At 48.6% G+C, this 24,780-nt stretch overlaps 3 protein-coding genes across 3 annotated transcripts; all 3 read right to left on the bottom strand.

Moving 5' to 3' along the window:
- Positions 1–741: 741 nt before the first annotated feature.
- Positions 742–11,361, bottom strand: PHAX (phosphorylated adaptor for RNA export). The gene is made up of 5 exons (NM_001006575.3): positions 11,215–11,361; positions 9,173–9,792; positions 5,918–6,038; positions 4,193–4,276; positions 742–3,376 (listed from the first exon to the last, which is right to left on the bottom strand). The coding sequence occupies exons 1-5, from the start codon at positions 11,317–11,319 to the stop codon at positions 3,107–3,109; spliced, it is 1,200 nt and encodes a 399-aa protein (NP_001006575.2). The 5' UTR covers positions 11,320–11,361; the 3' UTR covers positions 742–3,106.
- A 6,833-nt stretch (positions 11,362–18,194) lies between these two features.
- Positions 18,195–20,195, bottom strand: LOC121108308. Its single transcript, XM_040655875.1, has 2 exons — positions 19,475–20,195; positions 18,195–19,294 (listed from the first exon to the last, which is right to left on the bottom strand). The coding sequence occupies exon 2, from the start codon at positions 19,212–19,214 to the stop codon at positions 18,195–18,197; it is 1,020 nt and encodes a 339-aa protein (XP_040511809.1). The 5' UTR covers positions 19,215–19,294; positions 19,475–20,195.
- A 2,270-nt stretch (positions 20,196–22,465) lies between these two features.
- On the bottom strand, positions 22,466–24,048 carry LOC121108307. The gene is made up of 2 exons (XM_040655874.1): positions 23,746–24,048; positions 22,466–23,565 (listed from the first exon to the last, which is right to left on the bottom strand). The coding sequence occupies exon 2, from the start codon at positions 23,483–23,485 to the stop codon at positions 22,466–22,468; it is 1,020 nt and encodes a 339-aa protein (XP_040511808.1). The 5' UTR covers positions 23,486–23,565; positions 23,746–24,048.
- Between the last annotated feature and the right edge of the window lie 732 nt (positions 24,049–24,780).

Below are 24,780 nucleotides of genomic sequence, written 5' to 3'. Positions count from 1 at the left end.
CTGAAAAAGTGTCACCTACCAGTTTTGCAAATAAGGAGGTGAGAAAGCTTCAACTATGTCCCTTCTAAATACTGTGAAGCTTTTTTCTGCAAGACTTCTCTAAGACACAGGAAACGGGATGCAGCAGATTCAAATCATAGGGTACTTCCCCCATTTGCCACTGTCAGCTTCGGACATGACACAGATGGTTTTGTATACTCCTAGTAGATGGAGGACAGCATCTATCCTGGTAGAAAAGCTGATGGGTGAATCACGTGTCCACCGTGGAAGTTTCCCAAGAACAAAAACCATCAATCCTTACATTTGCATTTTAGTCTGTGAAGTGTCTGCTCCTAAACTCCTGAACGGCCGTGAACATCAGCTTTTATACAAAACACAATGTACAGTCCAGTTTGGTCAAAACCAAACCAGAGAAAGAGCCACTACCTCTCCAAGCAGCATCCCAGGACAGAATAAATGAAAGTATGTGGAATCAAGAGGGAAAAACACTCAAACCTTACTCCATATTTCTAGTTCCTGCAGAAGTTTTGGCGAAAGAAAATACAGCAGGAAGGAATGTTGACTTCAGATCTCAAATCTGAATCAAATCTCTGGGCTCCTCAGCTCCAGGACTGCCCATGCCCAGCCCAAAGGTTGCTGATACCAAACTGTGGTAGGAAAGGCTGCAGAGGGGGAACACAGCCCCAGGACTGCTTGGAGCAGCCAACACCTGACTCCAGATGCTAAACTGACACACAACTGTTTCTACTTAACACAATCTTTTTAATACCCATTGGTGAAAACAGAATGAAGACTGTATGCTCAAATATTTTGAGTGCATGTCCTTTTGAAAGGAACACTGTGAAAGCCAAAGAAGATGGGAGAGAAAACATGAGGCAGACAAAGAAGGAAATGATGCTCTATATCATTCTTTCCTTGAAGAGATGACTTCATACACTGTTTCAATATCCTTAGCTAGGAAACGAACACTAAAAATATTACCACTTAGACAAAAAATACACAGTTCTTATAAACATAAAATTATCTAACAATGGAAGAAAAAAAACCCCAACAAATAAACTGAAATCTTAACCCATAAAAATTAGTGTTCTCTATACCATTTTTGGAAGACATTCCCAAGTAATTACCAAAACCACGACCAACAAGTACTGTCTCAAACTAATCAAGTACTGTGCATGACTTACCATTTTAGTACACTTGATCATTACAGATGTATTAGGAAAGTTAATGAATAAATCAAATCCTACTACTTTGTTGACAGCCTGTTTCCAGCAAAAGCACACTTCACACCTGATGAGTAACAGGAAGCTCAGACACATCAACAGAAAAATGCAGAACTCCTAGATAAATTTAAAAGCATAATGGAATGTGTGTATGTTTCTCGAGTCTTTCTCAAGATATTTTATCCTTTTACTACCAGCTTTTGACAGTTATATTATTTCATTATACGTTTCAGTGACACGCCTTGCCTCTGAAATCCCAGAACTCCCAGATGAGGAAAATCTATGGATATGTGTTTGCTTTAGAAGCCAATTAATCCATTATGAATGCCAACTTATTTGTTGCCGTTTCAGCTAGGTTAGCTGATTTTCCTCATGATGGCCAGCGTGGTGCTGTGCTTTGGAGAAAAAACCACCAGGTTGGGATGTTGCTGAGCAGTGCTGCATGGAGGTAGGGACATCTCTGCTTCTCATGTTGCTCTGTCAGGAAAGGGGTTTGGGGTGCACAGGGGAGCCAAGATGGCTGGCTCAGATTGGCCAAAGGGACATTCCATACCATATGACACCACGCAGAACTACAAAAATAGGGAATCCGGCTGAGACAAAGGGTACAAATGGGAGCAGCTGCTTCTTGGGGATGGGATGGGCATCAGTCAGTGGGTGGCAATTGTGTTGTGCATCATTTGTATTGAAAAAATATATAATTACTATTATTTTCCCTTAGTTTTCTGTCTTAGTATGTTGCATTTATCTCAACCCTTGAGTTCTACCTTTCTTTTTTTTTTTCCTGATTCCCCTGGGAGCTGGTAGTCAGGAACAGTCTGTGTGGTACTTACTGCCTCCAAGGTTAAATCACAACAGTATTTTATATTGCAAAATAATGTGTCTATTCACAGAAAATACAACTCAATAGTGACAAAGTATTGTAAACATATACATATCAATGTCACAAACTTTCTTCAGTTACAACCAAAACATTATCTACAAACTTAAAAAGGTCTTTTGTGTCAAGTAGAAGTTATCTTTTGCATACTTTGTTTTCTTAAGATTCAGCAAATATGAACTTCATAATTCCTGCAAGGCTGCACATAACTTCATTCTACCACAAGAAAAAGCACGGAAACAAGAACTGCAATGTTTATACCTGCACATAGGGTATAAAGACACTCAAAGCAAACATTAATACAATCTCTCCATTCAGAAAGAGCTGTCTTTTAGACCAAAGAGATGTGTAAACTGTGTATGTTTATTCATAGAAAAAGTTTAGGTAGCATAGCTAGGAAGCTCAAACCACTATTATTAAATGGAATAAACTGCAGAAATTTAAAACATACATTGCTCAGCAGTACCTATTTACAAGATTGTTATTCAAAGATTGCCAACATTAAAATGCAGTTAATTTCACAAATTAATCTGATTTTACAGGTCTTAATCATATAAACATTGCTATTCTTGTCAGCACACTGTCATATTAACATCACATAATCTTTTACATCAAGAGTAACTTTATACTGGTGTTTCTGTTCAAGTATAATCAGGAACATCCCCTATTTGATGGCAACTTCGTCAGCTTCAGCAGATTAAGCTGGATTTATTTTGTTAGAAGTATTAATTACTAAAATTAACGTGGCTAAAACAACTTTCCTAAGGAACACTGATGCAGAACTGTTATTGAGAAAAATCTTATCAGTTTTTGAGGACTCAGCAAACAAATAATAGGACAGTTAACATTTTTTCATGGTGTTAAAAGTTATGCCATTTTCTATACTATTTTCCTCTTCATCAAATATTTCCCACGTTTCTGCAATTTATGAGAACAAGAAGTTATAGTATATTTTTAAAAGTTTGTTTTATACATTTTATAGAAACTTTGTTACCATTAATATCTAAAAGATTTCCAAATCATGAGCATTATCGATTTCTATAATATCTTCATGTTCCATCTTGGTTTCATGATGCCCATCCTGTAAATCATCCAGAGAAGCCAGAGCTTCGTTTGTGTCACTAGCAAAAGTCTCACGAGATGCATCATCATATTCTTGCAGGTTAAGCCCTTTAATGGCTTTTTTCATCTTCTTTCCTAGAACTTGTATTCTTCTCTTCTTAGCAGCTTTTTTGTTTTCATACTCTTTTTGGTTTTCCAGATAGAATATTTCCTTGAGTGAAAATAATTTTTTTTAAAATTGACACATTAATTTCCTGAAGAAAACATTAAGCAAAAATCCTTTTCACTTCTAATACTGCTCAACAGTAATGAACATTCACATTATTCAGGGCAAGAGTACAGATTGTACTTATTTTAATTTGAAACTACTATGTAAGTAACACTAAATTTTTCATTTCAAGCATGCAGATGTCACAAAACTGGGAGTGGTTGATGCACCAGTGTCATGCTGCCATCCAGAGGGATTTCAGCAACAACAACAAAAAACCCACAACATTTCAGGCTGTTTAATACTGTGAAAGGAAAGGCAGTAATATTTGCTAGGGTGGCAAGCACATTAGGCCAGCGAGCAATTAAGACTAGGTTCAGATAATAACCTTGCTGAAGGGCAAGTACTGCCTTTGCTACATAAGCTATATAAGACAGGAATATTTTATTAAGAGCACATTATTAAATCAATGTATAATTTAAGCAGATGTCCAAGGAGAAACACAACTGTATATAACATTACTGTAAAGTATACAAAAATTATGAAAAATCCAGTATACAACTCTTTAGATTCTACAGTTTCCTCATCCATGAGGAATTTTTGTCACTGGCAATACATTAATGGTGTTTTTTTAGCCACATGTCAATGCATCTTGTAAACTGTTATTTGCTTATATTTTGAATATGAAAAGCAAGTTTCTTTGGAATAATAAAACTTTCTAGAAGTTTTGAGAAGAATTCAAACATAAGCTATCCAGCAGAAAAAAAAAACTCCACAAAAATAACTTTGGACAATTATGTGGACTCTTAACAGTTTTACCTTGATTTGTTCTTCTTTGATACTGGGTGTGTTCTTCAGCAGGTTTAAATAAACACCCCCTGGTGTTCTCCTCCTAGTACCGTTCTTAACAGAGAAAGAAAAAAACAGCAATGTTAGCAAAATTAAAATGTAATTGTTGATACAGGAATGGCATAAAATACAATGCTTTCATTGAGATAGAATTCAGAAAGCAAAGTTCTGCTGTTCTAGTTGTTGCATAACCACAACCCTGGCTATTTTTTAATTTTTGTTTGTGGCTGATATAGTCAACAACCAGCTTGCTATATTTGGACAGAAATAGCCTATCAACTGTTCATACTATTAACTAAATCTGATTTTGACAGTGAAGAAACAAAGTGCAGATGTATTTCAGATACTCTCACAGCCACCCACAATAGCACATATATTAGGCTAGATATTCAGAATATTATTAACAAGGAAGCCTAGTAAAATTTCAAAAATTAATTTCATAAAATTATGTAGAATCTCATTTGTTTATCTGCAGGATCTTGCATTTCTTCCAAGGCACAAGTTTCTCCCTGTAACATGTTAGTTCCATGCACCAGACTTCAATAGTATTCAAATGAACAACAGTGAAGTATCATACCAGTGCACAAACAGATACAGCTTTGAAACCTCTGTGAATGACCATTCACAGTATCTAAAGTTGAACTGTTATTCTAATGCCCCGATACTCAAAGGTGATGCTTTTCTACTAAATAACAACACGCAAAGAAGTTTAAGAGCAAGGAAGCTCAATTTTTATACCTTTTCTTGAAAAAGGAGACACCACAAATTTTTGTCATACTAGTAGCACAAAATCTCAAAAAAAAAAAAACCTGTATGCTGTATCTACCTTTCAAATGGTATACTCTGATCTGCAGCCAAAGGTGCCACTAGGAGTTGTGCGCTTTCATCTCCTCAGTAAATACTTGTTGATTAGAATTTGAATCCTTCATAAGAACACATTGCTTTTAAGAGAAGTCACTGTGACTTCAACTTACCTTCTGCCTTTCAACCAAAGAAGTTGAAAAAAACAATCAACTTTCATCCCACAGCTCACCATTTAACAAAAACACACAGAGAAACTGATAGCCTGGTCATTATGTATAGGATTTTTTTAACCATGACTTGTAAAAGAAATCTGTCCTCAGTTCTGCACTGCTGGTACGCAGGCCACACAATAAAGTTAACAGATTCCCTATTGAGAGTAAGTTTTGGAAGTGACATTAGGAATGCCTGCAACATACCATGTTGACCTCTGACTGCATGCTGATTAACCTAGATAGCTCAGTGCTGCTGAACAACCACCGGTCTTAACAGAGTAATCTACTAGAAGCTTCATCCCAGAAGTACAAGCTTTTATCCAAGATTTAGAACATCTTAAGGTCATGAGGGAAACATCCCAAGGTAAGGTGGGTAATTGTTACGTTATCACTGCAAATCAGACACCGATATGAGGACAAGAAGTGGGGTAATTTTCAGGTCCATTCATCTTATTGATTACTCAAACTCTGCTAAAGGACTACGTCACTATTTATTGCTAATTGACTTTCATTGCTCAGACAAAAGATGTACTTCCCAAGGGAAGACCATGAAAAAAAAAAAAAAGCATGGAATCTAGAAGAACCTGTTAAATGTGAAAGCTGTGTAACAGAATTACACAAACATTCTTCAAGTAAAAAGCACCCTCCACACCCTGCTACAATATCACATTTTTCTTACCACTATGAACAGTCCACCATTTTGTTCCACTTCAGCAGTTTCCATGAGCAGCTCAATAGCTTTTCTTTTTCCAATTATTTTCACTACTCGAGCAATTAAATCTTTCTTTGGTTCACAAAGCCTTGAGGAGGTGGGGGAAAAACAAACACATTCAGTCAGTAGAATTTCAAGTAAAATCAACCACGGCACTTCCATAATGAGCAATTTATTCTACATGATACAGAACTGTGCTATTAATAATGAGTTTCTACATTTAAATGTGTTTCAGTGGCTTCTTAAATCTAAATTTTGCAGTATTGAGCTTCTGAAGGACAGTAATCTCTAAAGCATGCAGTGATGTTAAAAGCTTGCCTGAACAAAAATGCTTTGAGTGACTGTTTTTCCTCTACTAATTAGTGAAAAATTAAACTTTATCAGGAATTGCAAAGCCCTACATAGACCTCTGAAGCAACAGGATAAAAGTCTGCTGCAAGATAAACCAGCCACATGTTAAAGGAGTGTTACACTAAAACGTATCTAAGAGTTTGAATACAAAGTCAGCTTACACAGCATCTATTTGCTTGGCCAACATCTGTACTCCACTGAAAAAAAAAAGTATAAGCCCAGAGATAAAAAACTAACTGTATAGAGCAGGAGTTATATTCTTTTTTTTTTTTTTTTTTTTTTTTTGTCCTCCTGAAATGACAAAGCTGATTATACACAGTTCCAAGCACTATAGCAGAGTGGTTTTAAATCTCAGGGAGGCCAACATACTGCATTAACGACAAACATTTATTGAAGACCACCACACATTCAAGTGCATTAAGTGACATTACCATGCTACAAAATTACATACACTAGAACAACTACAGTAATATATGTTGCTTGACCATTAAGGTAGACAATTATGTATAACCAGGCTAGCTAGTTTCAACAGCTTTGTTTGTAGAACAGATTATGTGAAATCAAATATTAAAGCTCTCAATTTAATACAATTGTTTAAGCACTCAAATGTTTACCCAACCAGCCTGACTTTTATTTTGTGTTTAATCTCACTGAGTTCAATGATGGCAAGGCTTCAGAAATAAAATTATTTCTTAAATATCTACAGGAATGAGCTCTAAATTGTGAGTTACTGGAAAGGAAGTAAACGTTTCTTAAAGATGCAGCCAACGTTAAGATAACTAGAATTCTCTGAAGAGCTAGTTAAACAGAATTCCTGTCAGTAGCAGCGGCAGCTCAGTCCCATATCCATCTAATGCCTACTCTAATCCTGTACAATCCTTAAAGTTCTGTAAGGCAACAGGAACCAAATAAGGTTAAGGGAAAAAATGGCACAAAACAGATAAAAAGGCTCTTTGGATTCTGTTCACTGTGTGGTATGGCACAGCAAAAGGTTACAAATCCAGGCACAGAAGACTCAACACAGCTATCATGTATAACAGTTTGCCTGATGCAGTTTAGTGCAGCTGTTCCTACAAGCAAGTAAAAAAAAAAAAAGTGGCTTCTGCCCTTAATTTGATGAAATCCAACAGAACAAAGAGAAGTTGATGCTGTGGGTTTTCAAATTCTTAAGTGAAGAGCTACTGAGATCTGATAACAGCGTTAGTCTAACTGCAATATCTCAGCAGCTGGCAATACCACACAGGTATCAATGAAATAAACAATGATCAACAACACCAGTTTATTTAGATGTCACCCTGCAAGTCAGTAAGACTTGTAAGTCTTGTTCTCCAGTTAGCAATTTTGATCCCTTGTACTGGTGAAAAAAGTCTGTGGCAGCTTACATTAATCTAAGTATGTGTTACTACTACCAAGTGCTCCTCCTTCACCCCTCAAAGTATCGGTCCAGTGCAAGTTCAAAGGAAATTGTGCAGCAAACCGGTTTGGGAAACAAATTACCTGAAAACAGGTAAGTTCTTAGCCCAGTGCACAGGACCGTGAAAAGAATAAGAAGGTGTGCATAGGTACAGGTTGAAGGCTAACATTCTGGAAAGGAACTCTGCAGAGAAGGACCTGTTGGCCATTAGCCAGCATTGTGTCCTTGTGGCCAAGATACCTTGGGGTGTAATAAAAATAACATGGCCAGCAGGTCAAGAGAGGTGATCCTTCATCTCTACTCAGCCCTGGTGTAGCCACATCTGAAGTACTGTGTCCAGCTCTGAGCTCCACAGTTCAAGAAAGACAAGGACCTTCTACAGGGAGCCCAGCAGGGGGCCACAAAGATGCCTGTATGAGAAAGGTCTGAGTGCAGCGTGACTGCTCAGCCTGGAGAAGACTGAGATGGGATCTTACCAATGCTAATAAATATCTAAAACAGGTGTCAAGAGAATAGGGCCAGGCTCTTTTCAACTGTGCACAGCAACAAAACAAAGGCCAGTGGACACAGACTGAAACATGAGAGGTTCCATCTGAACATGAGAAAAAACTCATTTACTCTGAGAGAGACAGAGAACTAGAAAAGGCTGCCCAGAAAGGTTCTGGAGTCTCCTTCTCTGGAGATACTCAAGAACTGCCTGTGCACTTTCCTGTGTGACCTACTGCAGGGAACCTGCTTTAGCAAGGGGTTGGACTCGATAATCTGCAGAGGTCCCTTCCAATTCCAATGATTCTGTGCACAACTCAAGCTTGGTAGCTCCAACACTGGCTGGCATAAACTGGCACAGAACTGCAGCAGAGCTTCATAATATAGTCTTGCTTTCAGTGCTTACATCTACTAATCTTAGTTTGAGTAGCAGTGAAATGTCTCTGAATACAACATGTTTTGTCTATGTAAACAACACGTGTTTTTGAGAGCATCGCTTCTGAAATACATTATCTTATTCAAGTCAACTACAGTTTCAAAGATTTATAACTTAGCCAGATTTTCACAGTGACAACAGGTTATGGATGCTAGTTACCAACTTAAAATTCAGATCTCGAATCATGTGGTACTTCCTAAAATAGCCACTACTAAATCTATGTAACAAGAAATAGTATTTTTGATAGCCACTGTTCAAAAAAACCCAAGCCATTAAAATCAATCTCTACCTGACCGGCTCAAAAAACCATAAGAAAAGTTAGACCATTACATGGTGTCCTTTAGAAGCATCCAGTAAAATATTGCATTTTACTTTCAGGATTTTAGAAATACTCACAAGGCACTTATTTATGCCTTTTGTAGTCTGGTACGACACATTACAGAGACAGCAAATCAAAGTCTTTTTTTTTTTTGCGCACTCTTTTCCATCCATAGTTTACTAATATTTCAAGTAGATATACCATTATCTTGCTTACCGGTAAGCAATTTCATCTGCTACTTTTTCCTCCGAATCTTCTTCTGTTATTTCATACCTTCCTTTGTATTTCATTTCTTGTCTTTCACCCAGTCTGTCTTTCACAGATCGCTTTCGTTTGAGAAAGCCTTGTCCATTTTCTTCTTCTGCTGGCAATGTTTTCTTGTCATCATGCATGTATTCATCCAGTTCTTTATCTAAAGTCTCTGCCTCCTTTTGCTGAGCTTCCTTCATCAACTTTTTAGCCAATAAATAATTGTAAGTCTCCGACTGCCTGCTCCTGTCAATACTTCCATCCATTCCTAGAATCCCAAGTTCAGTAGCCACTGCATCCTGATTTTGCTCCTGGAGCACCATGCCCCAGATATTGTTAACCTTCTTACCACCTAGAGCAGTTTGTTTCGCGTGGCTCTGATTAAGTGGAAAAGGCTCACATTTAGCAGGAGGAAAGTTGAAACACTTCTGTCGTTTTCGTTTCCACAGAGAGCTGTCATCATCAGATTCAGAAAAGCTTTCATCACTTGAATCTACACTTTTGGTTGTCCGATAAGGAACGTCTGGTACACCTGATGAAATGCTGCTCTGGAAAGGTCTGCCTGCATTACTGCCATCGTTTGATTTCTGAAATGAAGTAGTAAATGTACATTAACTCAATTACTTGTGCAAAGAAAGAGAGCCATCAAGTCATGCCAAAAATTTCACTAGCTTGAACTTGTTAATCTCAACTTGTGGCATTTTGGGCAGTTCTCTGTAAGCATCTCATGGAGACCAGAAAGGCTACTACAGTTACCAACCCAGACAATGACAGATGTGCACAGTTGTTTTAAGAAAGTGGAAGTTCTCGTAACAGTAGAGACATCAAGTTTTCTCTGGAGTCTAATCTGTCAGAAGGAGATTGGTTATCCAGTGATGTACAACCACAACAGTCTTCCCTGAAACTTACGTGAGAGGAAAAAAAAGAACAGAAAGCTAAAGACAGATGCTACTGAAGACTTTGAAAAGCTAATAGTGTCTGGTGATTCAGATTCACTAAGGACAAGAAATCACCATGTAATGGTAATGCTGTACTGAGGAATCAGATTTTCTCCCTGCTTTAAAACAAAACAAAGTGCTACTGACTCACTGTGGCCATTATTAATCAGAGCAAAAATAAAACCCTAAAGGTTTTAAAATGCTTTACAAACAAGTCTTACTGTTCCAAAAAAACCATTCAAGAGATGGCACTTCCCCATCACTCTAACAGGCAAACTAACAGAAAGCCAAGCCTGCTCAGATCTGCATCACCTGCGGAGACATCACAGGTAACATAAGCCAGAACTCTGGTATCACCACTGCAAGGAACTTCTGCCCATGCTGTCTATGCCATTCTACAGAAACTCTCTATTTTTTTTTTAAAGCGTTTTATTTCATTTTTCCCTGGTTGATTTCCTATTATTGTCATATGCTACCCTAAGATCTTTAAGATCAGACTTTCTTCAATCAGAGGTTAAAAATCGTTTTTAATCATCTCACCACAGGCATGGCATCATTTCTTCCCTTCCTATTAGGGAAGCAAGAACAGAGGAAGTTCAAAAATCATAATACAACTTAACGTGAAAGCAATTTGGCCCCTCGGGAAGAAACAGGATCATAAACAACAATTTATAGGTGAAAGCAGTGCACTCACAGAACAGCGGGAGTTGTTACCATCGCTCCCATGTGCGGCCAAACGCTTCGTCCCCATTGTTCGTGTAAGGCCGAACAAAGACACCCAGGGTTCTCCTTTCTCACCAGATCCGGCTCCTCAGAGCCACGGGAACCAGCCCGCTCCCGCCGGGGCCCACAGCACGACCAGCGGGGCCAGGTAGCAGGAAGGGCTCACCCGGCCCGGCCGCACGGCCAGGCCTGACCCACACAGCACCGGGTCTGGTGCCGCTCTCTGCCACCAGCAGGCCCGCACCCGCCCGTTCTCCTAGCTGGGCCTCCGAGGCAGCTCCGGCAGCTGGGACAGAGAAGGCCGGGCCCCACCTGGAGCCCGCCTCACCACCGCTTCCCGTTCCTCACCTGTTGCCGCTCCCTGGGGGAGCCGGCGCCGGGCATGTCGGAGTCCGAGTCGGAGAGCTCGCCATCCTCCACATCGCCCTCCATACGCCGCACCTCCAGCGCCATCTCGGCGCAGCGCAGCGATCACCCTATGGCGGCGGCGGCGGCGGCGGGGCGGGGACGCGGGGCATGTTGGGAGCGCCAGCGGGCAGCGCGGGGCGGGACGAGGGCGCGCTGCGCGTCGCCGCCATCTTGTGCGTGAGGGGGCGGGAGGTACCGCTCTGCCCCGCGCCCAATTGGAGCTGCGCCGGTTCCTCGGCGCCCTTGTGGCGGTGGGTGGTATTGTGGGCGCAAAAGAGGCTGCAGGTAAACAAACAAGTAAAGATCATGTAGTCCCAGTGACACTGTTAATCAGTCGACCAGGAAGCCCTCTAAGACTCACGCTGCAGTGTTCGAAAACATTCTTTATTCTTGGCGCTGGATGCACGAGGGGATCTTTCCACCTGATCGCGCGTAGCTGGTGCAAGCCAGCCTCTCTGGCTTACATATGGACTCCATGACCTTTAAGGTGTTTTCCAACCAGAGCGATTCTGTGATTCTATGATTACCACAGGGTTCCACCTCCTTGCACATGGTCAGTCTTTCTGTGGTAGTGGTCCTGAGACCCTCTGGATGAAGTTACCATCCTTCCTCGCTTGTGTTCTCTGGCTGAAGCCAGTCTTCACACATGCTCAATTAGCTCCTTGCCTTGGTCTCATAAGCTGCTTTCACAGATTCAGCTGATCCAAGTAGAACTTCCATATCTGCCTGGTATAAGGAGGTCAGTACATCATTACATGGTACAAGGGCACAGATTCTTCCTGTTTCTAAACCAACTACAGGGCTAGCCATCAGTGAGCATTAGCAAACTTAACAGTATTGTACCATCTTGTATGACAGCCATCAGCCCACCACCACCATGCTCACTAAATCACATCTTTCAGTGCCTCAGTGCCCTGCAAGATGACCCAGCACCATTACCAGCCAGAGTTACTGTGAGGCTCTGTGGGTTACTTCAGATGAGACTCAAAAGCCGTCATGGGTACAGCACAAAGATGAAAAGTCAATCTGCAACAATGTATCTCTGGCTCTTCCTCGTGGAACAATGAATATAAAGTAATGGTTTATTTAAGGAGCTGTTTATCAGAAATTGAGTTGTTATTGTCTCTATCACAACAGTCTAATCCATGTCAAATCAAGTAGGCACACTGCTAAATTTGGTGGCTCTGGTTATTTTAGCTCAGTTTAATGCCAGGTATTATTTAACTTATGCCTTTCTTCATTAATTAATATATTTTCTTCAATAATTAATATATACATAGTCCCACAGCTGTGTATACAACTGTGCAGTCTGCGGATTACTGTGTCTCTGTTTCAATTTCTTCTGAAATTGCAGCGTAAGAACAGAAGGTGTAAGTCCATATAGCTACCTTATAAACAGAAAATGTATGTTGTTTGTGAAGAGATATTGATCACATTAGACAAGTCCTTCAAATTAGTCCTTCATGTGACACGGAATGAAATTCAAAGCTAAAAATTCATGAGGAAGTAGCATTCCAAACCAGAGCATACTGAAGCTGTTAACCAGACAGAGACTTATTATCGACAGAAGAAGCGTCTCCATCCTGTGCTAAATCTGACATTCTGCTCATCAAATTCCAACTTCACAGTGCTCCTCCCCCTGTTTCACCTTCCCATGCACTCAAATGCCTAGAGCTGGCTTACGAGCACTCAGATGAATTGTGGCTGAAATTTCTTGTCCAACCCAACCTAAGTATCCCCTGGTGAAATTTGAGGCCATTTCCCTTCTCCCATCAGAACAACTGTCAGATGATTCGGGCTGCTAGGATTGAAGTTTCCCAGGTGGGTCTGGACTGGTAACATAAGGGTGAATTATCTTTAGCTTGGTGGGCACGTGGTACTGCCAGGAAGAGATGCAACATATAGATGGACTCAGGACTGAGAAGTGGACTTGAACGTGGGTGGTATCTTACAGATTATTCATGAGTGTGTGTCGTGGTTTTATGACTTTTGTTATCGGTACTTCACATCATAACATCATGTAGTGCACGGGGAATTAAAGAGTTAAAGCTGCAGTTCTGTGGATTGTCGATAGCTCCGTTTACCTGTCTCAGAAGAGAAGAAGTGTACGACAGCTCCCAGAAGACTTCGCTGTTCTTTTTCCATGTTCATAGCATCATAGAATCATAGAATTGCTCAGGTTGGAAAAGACCTTAAAGATGATCAAGTCCAACTACAACCTAACCATACCGCCCTAACTCTAACAACCCTCCTCCGCTAAATCATGTCCCTGGGCACCACATCCAAAGGGTTGTTGAACGCATCCAGGGGTGGTGACTCAACCACCTCCCTGGGGAGCCTATTCCCGTGCTTAACAACCCTTTCTGTAGAGTTGTTTTTCCTGATATCCAGCCTAAAGCTCCCCTGGCGCAACTTGAGGCCATTTCCCCTCGTCCTGTCACCAGTGAGAAGAGACCAACCCTGCTTTTGCTGCAGTCACCCTTTGGGTATTTGAAGAGAGCAATAAGGCGCTGAGAACACTGGCTCTCACGTGGCGCAGTGTTGGGTATGGGCGTGTGCGTGAAGGGCGAACCATCTGGAAAGATGGACACTGGGAACAGCAGGTGCTTCTCCATTTTTGTCTTTTATTGGAAAGGCGGGTGAGCCCCGCTAGAGGCGCCGGGGGGGCCGCCTCTTGCAGGGCGGAGGAGCGCGCTGGGCACTGCCGGCCCTCCTCTTTGTGGGGCGCCGGGGCCCCCCAGCCGAGCGCTTCGGGCCCCGGCCGCGAGCGGAGGAGCCGCGGCTGTGGCCCTGCTCAGAGGGACCGGCTGCCTCGGGACCCGGCTGGCCAAGACCTCTGCCTCGGGCCCCGCTGGACGTGCCGGGGAGCTCCTCCGCATCGGCACCCGTAGAGCTGCAGGAGGGCGCGGCGCTGGGGGCGACGGTCCCCTGCGGGGAGGCGGCGGGACTGGATGGGGCCGCGGGGCCGCCCTCCTGCTCCTGTGCAGCGCTGGCGTCTTCGGGCCCTCCCTCGTGCTCCTGGGCAGCGCTGAGGTCTTCGAGGCCCAGCAGCCTCCGGGCCCCCTGGCCGCACCGGCTCTCGATGGTTGTGACGAGAGCGTCGATGAGCGGTGCGGTGATGGGTCCCAGGGCGTGCTCTGCGCACTGCACCAGGGTGTCCCTGTCCGGCCCCACCTGGCACAGGAATGCCAGGATCATGCTTTTCAGCCAGCTGATCTTCCACCAGCGCTGCTCCCCGTTGCGGCGGAATTCCTGCTCCAGCCAGGGCAGCACCGGGTCGAGGATGTCACGTCTCTCCCTGAACAGTGCTGCCCAGACCTCTGGCAGGAGGCCGCCCACTCTCTCCCCCTCCGCGGCCACGGGCCCAGGAGACGGCGGCGCGGAGGGTGGACCAGACGCCGCAGAGCCGCTGGGGCCGGCGGTGGCGCTGAAGCCGGCGGGCACTGGCACCGCGGGCGGGGAGACGATGCACTCCACGTACTCGTCGTCTCCCCGCACAGAGACCCGGATGGTCTGCATGGCCATCCTGCACAGCGGGCAGCTGTCCCTCAGCCTCGCCCAGCGCTGGATGCAGCCAAGGCAGAACATGTGGTTGCATGGAATCGCGTAGGCGACGTCCTGTCGCACGTCGCGGCAGATGGAGCATGTCCATGCCTCTTCTGCGGCCATGGTCTTCTCGCTGCAGGGGCTGGGAGAACGGAGGATGACGAGTCGTTCTCCTTCACCAGAGCTGCAGCGGTGGTGTTGCACTGTGCAAGAGGAAGGGAGGTCAAGGTCACTCGCTGTCCCAGGGTGTGCAAGTCCTCAGCAGTCCCTCAGCAGGAAGCCCTGCCAAGCCCCTGACTGGGCCGCCTCGCGCTCCCCGCTGGCCCACAGGCCAGGCTCCCCGCGGCTGCCCTGAGGGACCCAGGCGTCCCCGCACCACTCACCTCCGCTGCTGCGGGTGCGCTCAGTAGAGCCCTGGCTGCCTGCTCTGGACAGGGCCAGGGAAACAGAAGCGATGCTGCGGGGTCAGGCACTGAGATACTGCGAGCAGCCCCAGGCACGACCCAGCACAGCACAGCCAAAACCTTGCTCGACCTCCAAGCCTCGCACAGCTGCTCAGCACGGTCCAGGAACGAGCCAGACTGAGCCAGGCTCTGCTGGCACCCCACTATGAGCAGCGAGGGCTAAGCAGTCACAATCCGTCACCCGGTGATGTCACAGCCCATTGCCTGGGGACATCACCGTGGGCTGTGCGCCCCCACGGCACCCGCCCATGTTTCAGATATTACCTCCTTTTCCTGTTTCTGATTTACTGTGTTGCATCCTTCATTCCCGTCCACCGTGTATGCTCTACGTTTGACATTAATGCACAGGCCTTCCTTTTTCTCTGATTAAACCAACTCTAACTGTTTGTGTACTTCCTCTGTTTCTTTGGTATTAAACTGTAGATTTTTCACTAATGCGTTACGTATAAGCTGGGTTTGGCATTCCCCTCTTCTTGCTTCAGGAACGCCTTTACAAACGTTCCCTCGTTGCTCTTCTGTCAGCACTCTCCCGGTGCTTTCCATTATCAGTTTGGGAATATCTTTCCTTCTGAGTGCTGCATCCCACCTGTGGGGAGTGGGTGCAAGTAAGATTCGGGAATCCCTTTGGGATGGCTTAAGGTGAAATAACACCCACGGCCCATCCAACAACATGTACTTTAACGGGAAATTGATACAGAACAACTATCCCGTAGGCGTTGGCCCTCTCACAGTTATACCTACCGAAAATGTGCAGTGTTATGGGAAATGAAAGTAAGCCTTGAGTTACTTAGCAACTTTTGGGAAACCTTGTCTTAGCAACTTCAGGAGGAGAGGGTGAAAGGGGGAATGGCACGTGGGGGGCGTGGAGATCCCCAGTCCTGGATCCAGCGTCTGATCTACCAGGGGGGTGTCAGGTGTGGAGGGAAAGGAGCTCCCAGGACTTGTACGTGTCCCTACCTAGGGGCTCCAGTGCCTGGGCTTCTGGAGCCTTCTCTTGTCCCAGTTCCAGGACCGGTGGAGACACCATCAAACTGAGAGAAGCGACACCAGGCACTCTCCCGTGGCTTAAGGGTCTCTTGGGCTACTGTCAGGGCTCACAGTACAGTCAGCTGGGCTTGTCCCTCACCCTGAGGTGATCAGAATTTTCACTGGCCGTCACTGAGGGAACAAAGTTCCTCTCTTCATTAAAGACGATCAAGTCTGAGGCCACCCGAGGAGCCTGGGACACATCCCCGGAACCCGACGAGATTCATTCCAGAGTCCTCAAGGAATTGGAAGATGGAGCTGATAAGCCACTTTCTATCAGACTTGAAAAGCAACGGCAGTCCAGATGTCCCCTCTGACAAGAAAAGAGGACGCTGCACCCATTTTTCAAAAGTTTACTAAGAAGGACAGTGACCGGGTTAGCATCACCAGCAAGAAGGCAAATAGCCACCATGTGTAAGCGGTTGATGTGCACCTCGGTGCCCTTCTTTCTCCCCCGCTCTGGCGTGGGGTGTGCGGACGCCCATGGTCAGGGTGTAGAGGGCATCTGTGGTATCAAGACCCAAACACTGAGCCACCAAGAGGGCATGGGGAGGACCGTTTGGCAGGGCGGTTACACCCATCAGTGTTTTCAGTGCCCAGGTGCGGGGCTGCCAGGAGGAGGTGACACCTGTCCTGGAGCAGGGAAGTGTAACAGCACAGGGAGCACTGTCCCTAAAACCAGGCAGCTGCAAGCCCTAGCTGGGGCTCAGACTGCCACAGCTGCTGTCTGACAGTACACTTGAGCCGCCAGTGGGCAGGGATGCCTCCACCGTCACCTTCTTTCCTAGAGGAAGAACTCATCCTCTCTTCTGTAAAGCCTGAGTCTGGGTTACGACTGTATCACGTGCTGATGGACAAGATTTTGACCCGATCTGCAGAGGGTTTGCCCAGGTGAGCAAAAGCCTGTGTAAGTAACTGAGTCCCAGAAATCCTGTGCGGCTGTAAGCTATGCTGCGTGCTAGAAACGTGCAGCTCACATACCAGAGTGTGGTGCCACTGAAGTACATCAGAACAACTGTCAGATGATTCGGGCTGCTAGGATTGAAAGTTTCCCAGGTGGGTCTGGACTGGTAACATAAGGGTGAATTATCTTTAGCTTGGTGGGCACGTGGTACTGCCAGGAAGAGATGCAACATATAGATGGACTCAGGACTGAGAAGTGGACTTGAACGTGGGTGGTATCTTACAGATTATTCATGAGTGTGTGTCGTGGTTTTATGACTTTTGTTATCGGTACTTCACATCATAACATCATGTAGTGCACGGGGAATTAAAGAGTTAAAGCTGCAGTTCTGTGGATTGTCGATAGCTCCGTTTACCTGTCTCAGAAGAGAAGAAGTGTACGACAGCTCCCAGAAGACTTCGCTGTTCTTTTTCCATGTTCATAGCATCATAGAATCATAGAATTGCTCAGGTTGGAAAAGACCTTAAAGATGATCAAGTCCAACTACAACCTAACCATACCGCCCTAACTCTAACAACCCTCCTCCGCTAAATCATGTCCCTGGGCACCACATCCAAAGGGTTGTTGAACGCATCCAGGGGTGGTGACTCAACCACCTCCCTGGGGAGCCTATTCCCGTGCTTAACAACCCTTTCTGTAGAGTTGTTTTTCCTGATATCCAGCCTAAAGCTCCCCTGGCGCAACTTGAGGCCATTTCCCCTCGTCCTGTCACCAGTGAGAAGAGACCAACCCTGCTTTTGCTGCAGTCACCCTTTGGGTATTTGAAGAGAGCAATAAGGCGCTGAGAACACTGGCTCTCACGTGGCGCAGTGTTGGGTATGGGCGTGTGCGTGAAGGGCGAACCATCTGGAAAGATGGACACTGGGAACAGCAGGTGCTTCTCCATTTTTGTCTTTTATTGGAAAGGCGGGTGAGCCCCGCTAGAGGCGCCGGGGGGGCCGCCTCTTGCAGGGCGGAGGAGCGCGCTGGGCACTGCCGGCCCTCCTCTTTGTGGGGCGCCGGGGCCCCCCAGCCGAGCGCTTCGGGCCCCGGCCGCGAGCGGAGGAGCCGCGGCTGTGGCCCTGCTCAGAGGGACCGGCTGCCTCGGGACCCGGCTGGCCAAGACCTCTGCCTCGGGCCCCGCTGGACGTGCCGGGGAGCTCCTCCGCATCGGCACCCGTAGAGCTGCAGGAGGGCGCGGCGCTGGGGGCGACGGTCCCCTGCGGGGAGGCGGCGGGACTGGATGGGGCCGCGGGGCCGCCCTCCTGCTCCTGTGCAGCGCTGGCGTCTTCGGGCCCTCCCTCGTGCTCCTGGGCAGCGCTGAGGTCTTCGAGGCCCAGCAGCCTCCGGGCCCCCTGGCCGCACCGGCTCTCGATGGTTGTGACGAGAGCGTCGATGAGCGGTGCGGTGATGGGTCCCAGGGCGTGCTCTGCGCACTGCACCAGGGTGTCCCTGTCCGGCCCCACCTGGCACAGGAATGCCAGGATCATGCTTTTCAGCCAGCTGATCTTCCACCAGCGCTGCTCCCCGTTGCGGCGGAATTCCTGCTCCAGCCAGGGCAGCACCGGGTCGAGGATGTCACGTCTCTCCCTGAACAGTGCTGCCCAGACCTCTGGCAGGAGGCCGCCCACTCTCTCCCCCTCCGCGGCCACGGGCCCAGGAGATGGCGGCGCGGAGGGTGGACCAGACGCCGCAGAGCCGCTGGGGCCGGCGGTGGCGCTGAAGCCGGCGGGCACTGGCACCGCGGGCGGGGAGACGATGCACTCCACGTACTCGTCGTCTCCCCGCACAGAGACCCGGATGGTCTGCATGGCCATCCTGCACAGCGGGCAGCTGTCCCTCAGCCTCGCCCAGCGCTGGATGCAGCCGAGGCAGAACATGTGGTTGCATGGAATCGCGTAGGCGACGTCCTGTCGCACGTCGCGGCAGATGGAGCATGTCCATGCCTCTTCTGCGGCCATGGTCTTCTCGCTGCAGGGGCTGGGAGAACGGAGGATGACGAGTCGTTCTCCTTCACCAGAGCTGCAGCGGTGGTGTTGCACTGTGCAAGAGGAAGGGAGGTCAAGGTCACTCGCTGTCCCAGGGTGTGCAAGTCCTCAGCAGTCCCTCAGCAGGAAGCCCTGCCAAGCCCCTGACTGGGCCGCCTCGCGCTCCCCGCTGGCCCACAGGCCAGGCTCCCCGCGGCTGCCCTGAGGGACCCAGGCGTCCCCGCACCACTCACCTCCGCTGCTGCGGGTGCGCTCAGTAGAGCCCTGGCTGCCTGCTCTGGACAGGGCCAGGGAAACAGAAGCGATGCTGCGGGGTCAGGCACTGAGATACTGCGAGCAGCCCCAGGCACGACCCAGCACAGCACAGCCAAAACCTTGCTCGACCTCCAAGCCTCGCACAGCTGCTCAGCACGGTCCAGGAACGAGCCAGACTGAGCCAGGCTCTGCTGGCACCCCACTATGAGCAGCGAGGGCTAAGCAGTCACAATCCGTCACCCGGTGATGTCACAGCCCATTGCCTGGGGACATCACCGTGGGCTGTGCGCCCCCACAGCACCCGCCCATGTTTCAGATATTACCTCCTTTTCCTGTTTCTGATTTACTGTGTTGCATCCTTCATTCCCGTCCACCGTGTATGCTCTACGTTTGACATTAATGCACAGGCCTTCCTTTTTCTCTGATTAAACCAACTCTAACTGTTTGTGTACTTCCTCTGTTTCTTTGGTATTAAACTGTAGATTTTTCACTAATGCGTTACGTATAAGCTGGGTTTGGCATTCCCCTCTTCTTGCTTCAGGAACGCCCTTACAAACGTTCCCTCGTTGCTCTTCTGTCAGCACTCTCCCGGTGCTTTCCATTATCAGTTTGGGAATATCTTTCCTTCTGAGTGCTGCATCCCACCTGTGGGGAGTGGGTGCAAGTAAGATTCGGGAATCCCTTTGGGATGGCTTAAGGTGAAATAACACCCACGGCCCATCCAACAACATGTACTTTAACGGGAAATTGATACAGAACAACTATCCCGTAGGCGTTGGCCCTCTCACAGTTATACCTACCGAAAATGTGCAGTGTTATGGGAAATGAAAGTAAGCCTTGAGTTACTTAGCAACTTTTGGGAAACCTTGTCTTAGCAACTTCAGGAGGAGAGGGTGAAAGGGGGAATGGCACGTGGGGGGCGTGGAGATCCCCAGTCCTGGACCCAGCGTCTGATCTACCAGGGGGGTGTCAGGTGTGGAGGGAAAGGAGCTCCCAGGACTTGTACGTGTCCTTACCTAGGGGCTCCAGTGCCTGGGCTTCTGGAGCCTTCTCTTGTCCCAGTCCCAGGACCGGTGGAGACACCATCAAACTGAGAGAAGCGACACCAGGCACTCTCCCGTGGCTTAAGGGTCTCTTGGGCTACTGTCAGGGCTCACAGTACAGTCAGCTGGGCTTGTCCCTCACCCTGAGGTGATCAGAATTTTCACTGGCCGTCACTGAGGGAACAAAGTTCCTCTCATCATTAAAGACGATCAAGTCTGAGGCCACCCGAGGAGCCTGGGACACATCCCCGGAACCCGACGAGATTCATTCCAGAGTCCTCAAGGAATTGGAAGATGGAGCTGATAAGCCACTTTCTATCAGACTTGAAAAGCAACGGCAGTCCAGATGTCCCCTCTGACAAGAAAAGAGGACGCTGCACCTATTTTTCAAAAGTTTACTAAGAAGGACAGTGACCGGGTTAGCATCACCAGCAAGAAGGCAAATAGCCACCATGTGTAAGCGGTTGATGTGCACCTCGGTGCCCTTCTTTCTCCCCCGCTCTGGCGTGGGGTGTGCGGACGCCCATGGTCAGGGTGTAGAGGGCATCTGTGGTATCAAGACCCAAACACTGAGCCACCAAGAGGGCATGGGGAGGACCGTTTGGCAGGGCGGTTACACCCATCAGTGTTTTCAGTGCCCAGGTGCGGGGCTGCCAGGAGGAGGTGACACCTGTCCTGGAGCAGGGAAGTGTAACAGCACAGGGAGCACTGTCCCTAAAACCAGGCAGCTGCAAGCCCTAGCTGGGGCTCAGACTGCCACAGCTGCTGCCTGACAGTACACTTGAGCCGCCAGTGGGCAGGGATGCCTCCACCGTCACCTTCTTTCCTAGAGGAAGAACTCATCCTCTCTTCTGTAAAGCCTGAGTCTGGGTTACGACTGTATCACGTGCTGATGGACAAGATTTTGACCCGATCTGCAGAGGGTTTGCCCAGGTGAGCAAAAGCCTGTGTAAGTAACTGAGTCCCAGAAATCCTGTGCGGCTGTAAGCTATGCTGCGTGCTAGAAACGTGCAGCTCACATACCAGAGTGTGGTGCCACTGAAGTACATCAGAACAACTGTCAGATGATTCGGGCTGCTAGGATTGAAAGTTTCCCAGGTGGGTCTGGACTGGTAACATAAGGGTGAATTATCTTTAGCTTGGTGGGCACGTGGTACTGCCAGGAAGAGATGCAACATATAGATGGACTCAGGACTGAGAAGTGGACTTGAACGTGGGTGGTATCTTACAGATTATTCATGAGTGTGTGTCGTGGTTTTATGACTTTTGTTATCGGTACTTCACATCATAACATCATGTAGTGCACGGGGAATTAAAGAGTTAAAGCTGCAGTTCTGTGGATTGTCGATAGCTCCGTTTACCTGTCTCAGAAGAGAAGAAGTGTACGACAGCTCCCAGAAGACTTCGCTGTTCTTTTTCCATGTTCATAGCATCATAGAATCATAGAATTGCTCAGGTTGGAAAAGACCTTAAAGATGATCAAGTCCAACTACAACCTAACCATACCGCCCTAACTCTAACAACCCTCCTCCGCTAAATCATGTCCCTGGGCACCACATCCAAAGGGTTGTTGAACGCATCCAGGGGTGGTGACTCAACCACCTCCCTGGGGAGCCTATTCCCGTGCTTAACAACCCTTTCTGTAGAGTTGTTTTTCCTGATATCCAGCCTAAAGCTCCCCTGGCGCAACTTGAGGCCATTTCCCCTCGTCCTGTCACCAGTGAGAAGAGACCAACCCTGCTTTTGCTGCAGTCACCCTTTGGGTATATGAAGAGAGCAATAAGGCGCTGAGAACACTGGCTCTCACGTGGCGCAGTGTTGGGTATGGGCGTGTGCGTGAAGGGCGAACCATCTGGAAAGATGGACACTGGGAACAGCAGGTGCTTCTCCATTTTTGTCTTTTATTGGAAAGGCGGGTGAGCCCCGCTAGAGGCGCCGGGGGGGCCGCCTCTTGCAGGGCGGAGGAGCGCGCTGGGCACTGCCGGCCCTCCTCTTTGTGGGGCGCCGGGGCCCCCCAGCCGAGCGCTTCGGGCCCCGGCCGCGAGCGGAGGAGCCGCGGCTGTGGCCCTGCTCAGAGGGACCGGCTGCCTCGGGACCCGGCTGGCCAAGACCTCTGCCTCGGGCCCCGCTGGACGTGCCGGGGAGCTCCTCCGCATCGGCACCCGTAGAGCTGCAGGAGGGCGCGGCGCTGGGGGCGACGGTCCCCTGCGGGGAGGCGGCGGGACTGGATGGGGCCGCGGGGCCGCCCTCCTGCTCCTGTGCAGCGCTGGCGTCTTCGGGCCCTCCCTCGTGCTCCTGGGCAGCGCTGAGGTCTTCGAGGCCCAGCAGCCTCCGGGCCCCCTGGCCGCACCGGCTCTCGATGGTTGTGACGAGAGCGTCGATGAGCGGTGCGGTGATGGGTCCCAGGGCGTGCTCTGCGCACTGCACCAGGGTGTCCCTGTCCGGCCCCACCTGGCACAGGAATGCCAGGATCATGCTTTTCAGCCAGCTGATCTTCCACCAGCGCTGCTCCCCGTTGCGGCGGAATTCCTGCTCCAGCCAGGGCAGCACCGGGTCGAGGATGTCACGTCTCTCCCTGAACAGTGCTGCCCAGACCTCTGGCAGGAGGCCGCCCACTCTCTCCCCCTCCGCGGCCACGGGCCCAGGAGATGGCGGCGCGGAGGGTGGACCAGACGCCGCAGAGCCGCTGGGGCCGGCGGTGGCGCTGAAGCCGGCGGGCACTGGCACCGCGGGCGGGGAGACGATGCACTCCACGTACTCGTCGTCTCCCCGCACAGAGACCCGGATGGTCTGCATGGCCATCCTGCACAGCGGGCAGCTGTCCCTCAGCCTCGCCCAGCGCTGGATGCAGCCGAGGCAGAACATGTGGTTGCATGGAATCGCGTAGGCGACGTCCTGTCGCACGTCGCGGCAGATGGAGCATGTCCATGCCTCTTCTGCGGCCATGGTCTTCTCGCTGCAGGGGCTGGGAGAACGGAGGATGACGAGTCGTTCTCCTTCACCAGAGCTGCAGCGGTGGTGTTGCACTGTGCAAGAGGAAGGGAGGTCAAGGTCACTCGCTGTCCCAGGGTGTGCAAGTCCTCAGCAGTCCCTCAGCAGGAAGCCCTGCCAAGCCCCTGACTGGGCCGCCTCGCGCTCCCCGCTGGCCCACAGGCCAGGCTCCCCGCGGCTGCCCTGAGGGACCCAGGCGTCCCCGCACCACTCACCTCCGCTGCTGCGGGTGCGCTCAGTAGAGCCCTGGCTGCCTGCTCTGGACAGGGCCAGGGAAACAGAAGCGATGCTGCGGGGTCAGGCACTGAGATACTGCGAGCAGCCCCAGGCACGACCCAGCACAGCACAGCCAAAACCTTGCTCGACCTCCAAGCCTCGCACAGCTGCTCAGCACGGTCCAGGAACGAGCCAGACTGAGCCAGGCTCTGCTGGCACCCCACTATGAGCAGCGAGGGCTAAGCAGTCACAATCCGTCACCCGGTGATGTCACAGCCCATTGCCTGGGGACATCACCGTGGGCTGTGCGCCCCCACGGCACCCGCCCATGTTTCAGATATTACCTCCTTTTCCTGTTTCTGATTTACTGTGTTGCATCCTTCATTCCCGTCCACCGTGTATGCTCTACGTTTGACATTAATGCACAGGCCTTCCTTTTTCTCTGATTAAACCAACTCTAACTGTTTGTGTACTTCCTCTGTTTCTTTGGTATTAAACTGTAGATTTTTCACTAATGCGTTACGTATAAGCTGGGTTTGGCATTCCCCTCTTCTTGCTTCAGGAACGCCCTTACAAACGTTCCCTCGTTGCTCTTCTGTCAGCACTCTCCCGGTGCTTTCCATTATCAGTTTGGGAATATCTTTCCTTCTGAGTGCTGCATCCCACCTGTGGGGAGTGGGTGCAAGTAAGATTCGGGAATCCCTTTGGGATGGCTTAAGGTGAAATAACACCCACGGCCCATCCAACAACATGTACTTTAACGGGAAATTGATACAGAACAACTATCCCGTAGGCGTTGGCCCTCTCACAGTTATACCTACCGAAAATGTGCAGTGTTATGGGAAATGAAAGTAAGCCTTGAGTTACTTAGCAACTTTTGGGAAACCTTGTCTTAGCAACTTCAGGAGGAGAGGGTGAAAGGGGGAATGGCACGTGGGGGGCGTGGAGATCCCCAGTCCTGGATCCAGCGTCTGATCTACCAGGGGGGTGTCAGGTGTGGAGGGAAAGGAGCTCCCAGGACTTGTACGTGTCCC

The sequence above is a fragment of the Gallus gallus genome, chromosome Z (assembly GCF_016699485.2).
Source record: "Gallus gallus isolate bGalGal1 chromosome Z, bGalGal1.mat.broiler.GRCg7b, whole genome shotgun sequence".
NCBI lineage: Eukaryota > Metazoa > Chordata > Aves > Galliformes > Phasianidae > Gallus > Gallus gallus.
Note: the sequence above shows the minus strand (reverse complement) of the source record. Positions and strands in the feature narration are given on the sequence as shown.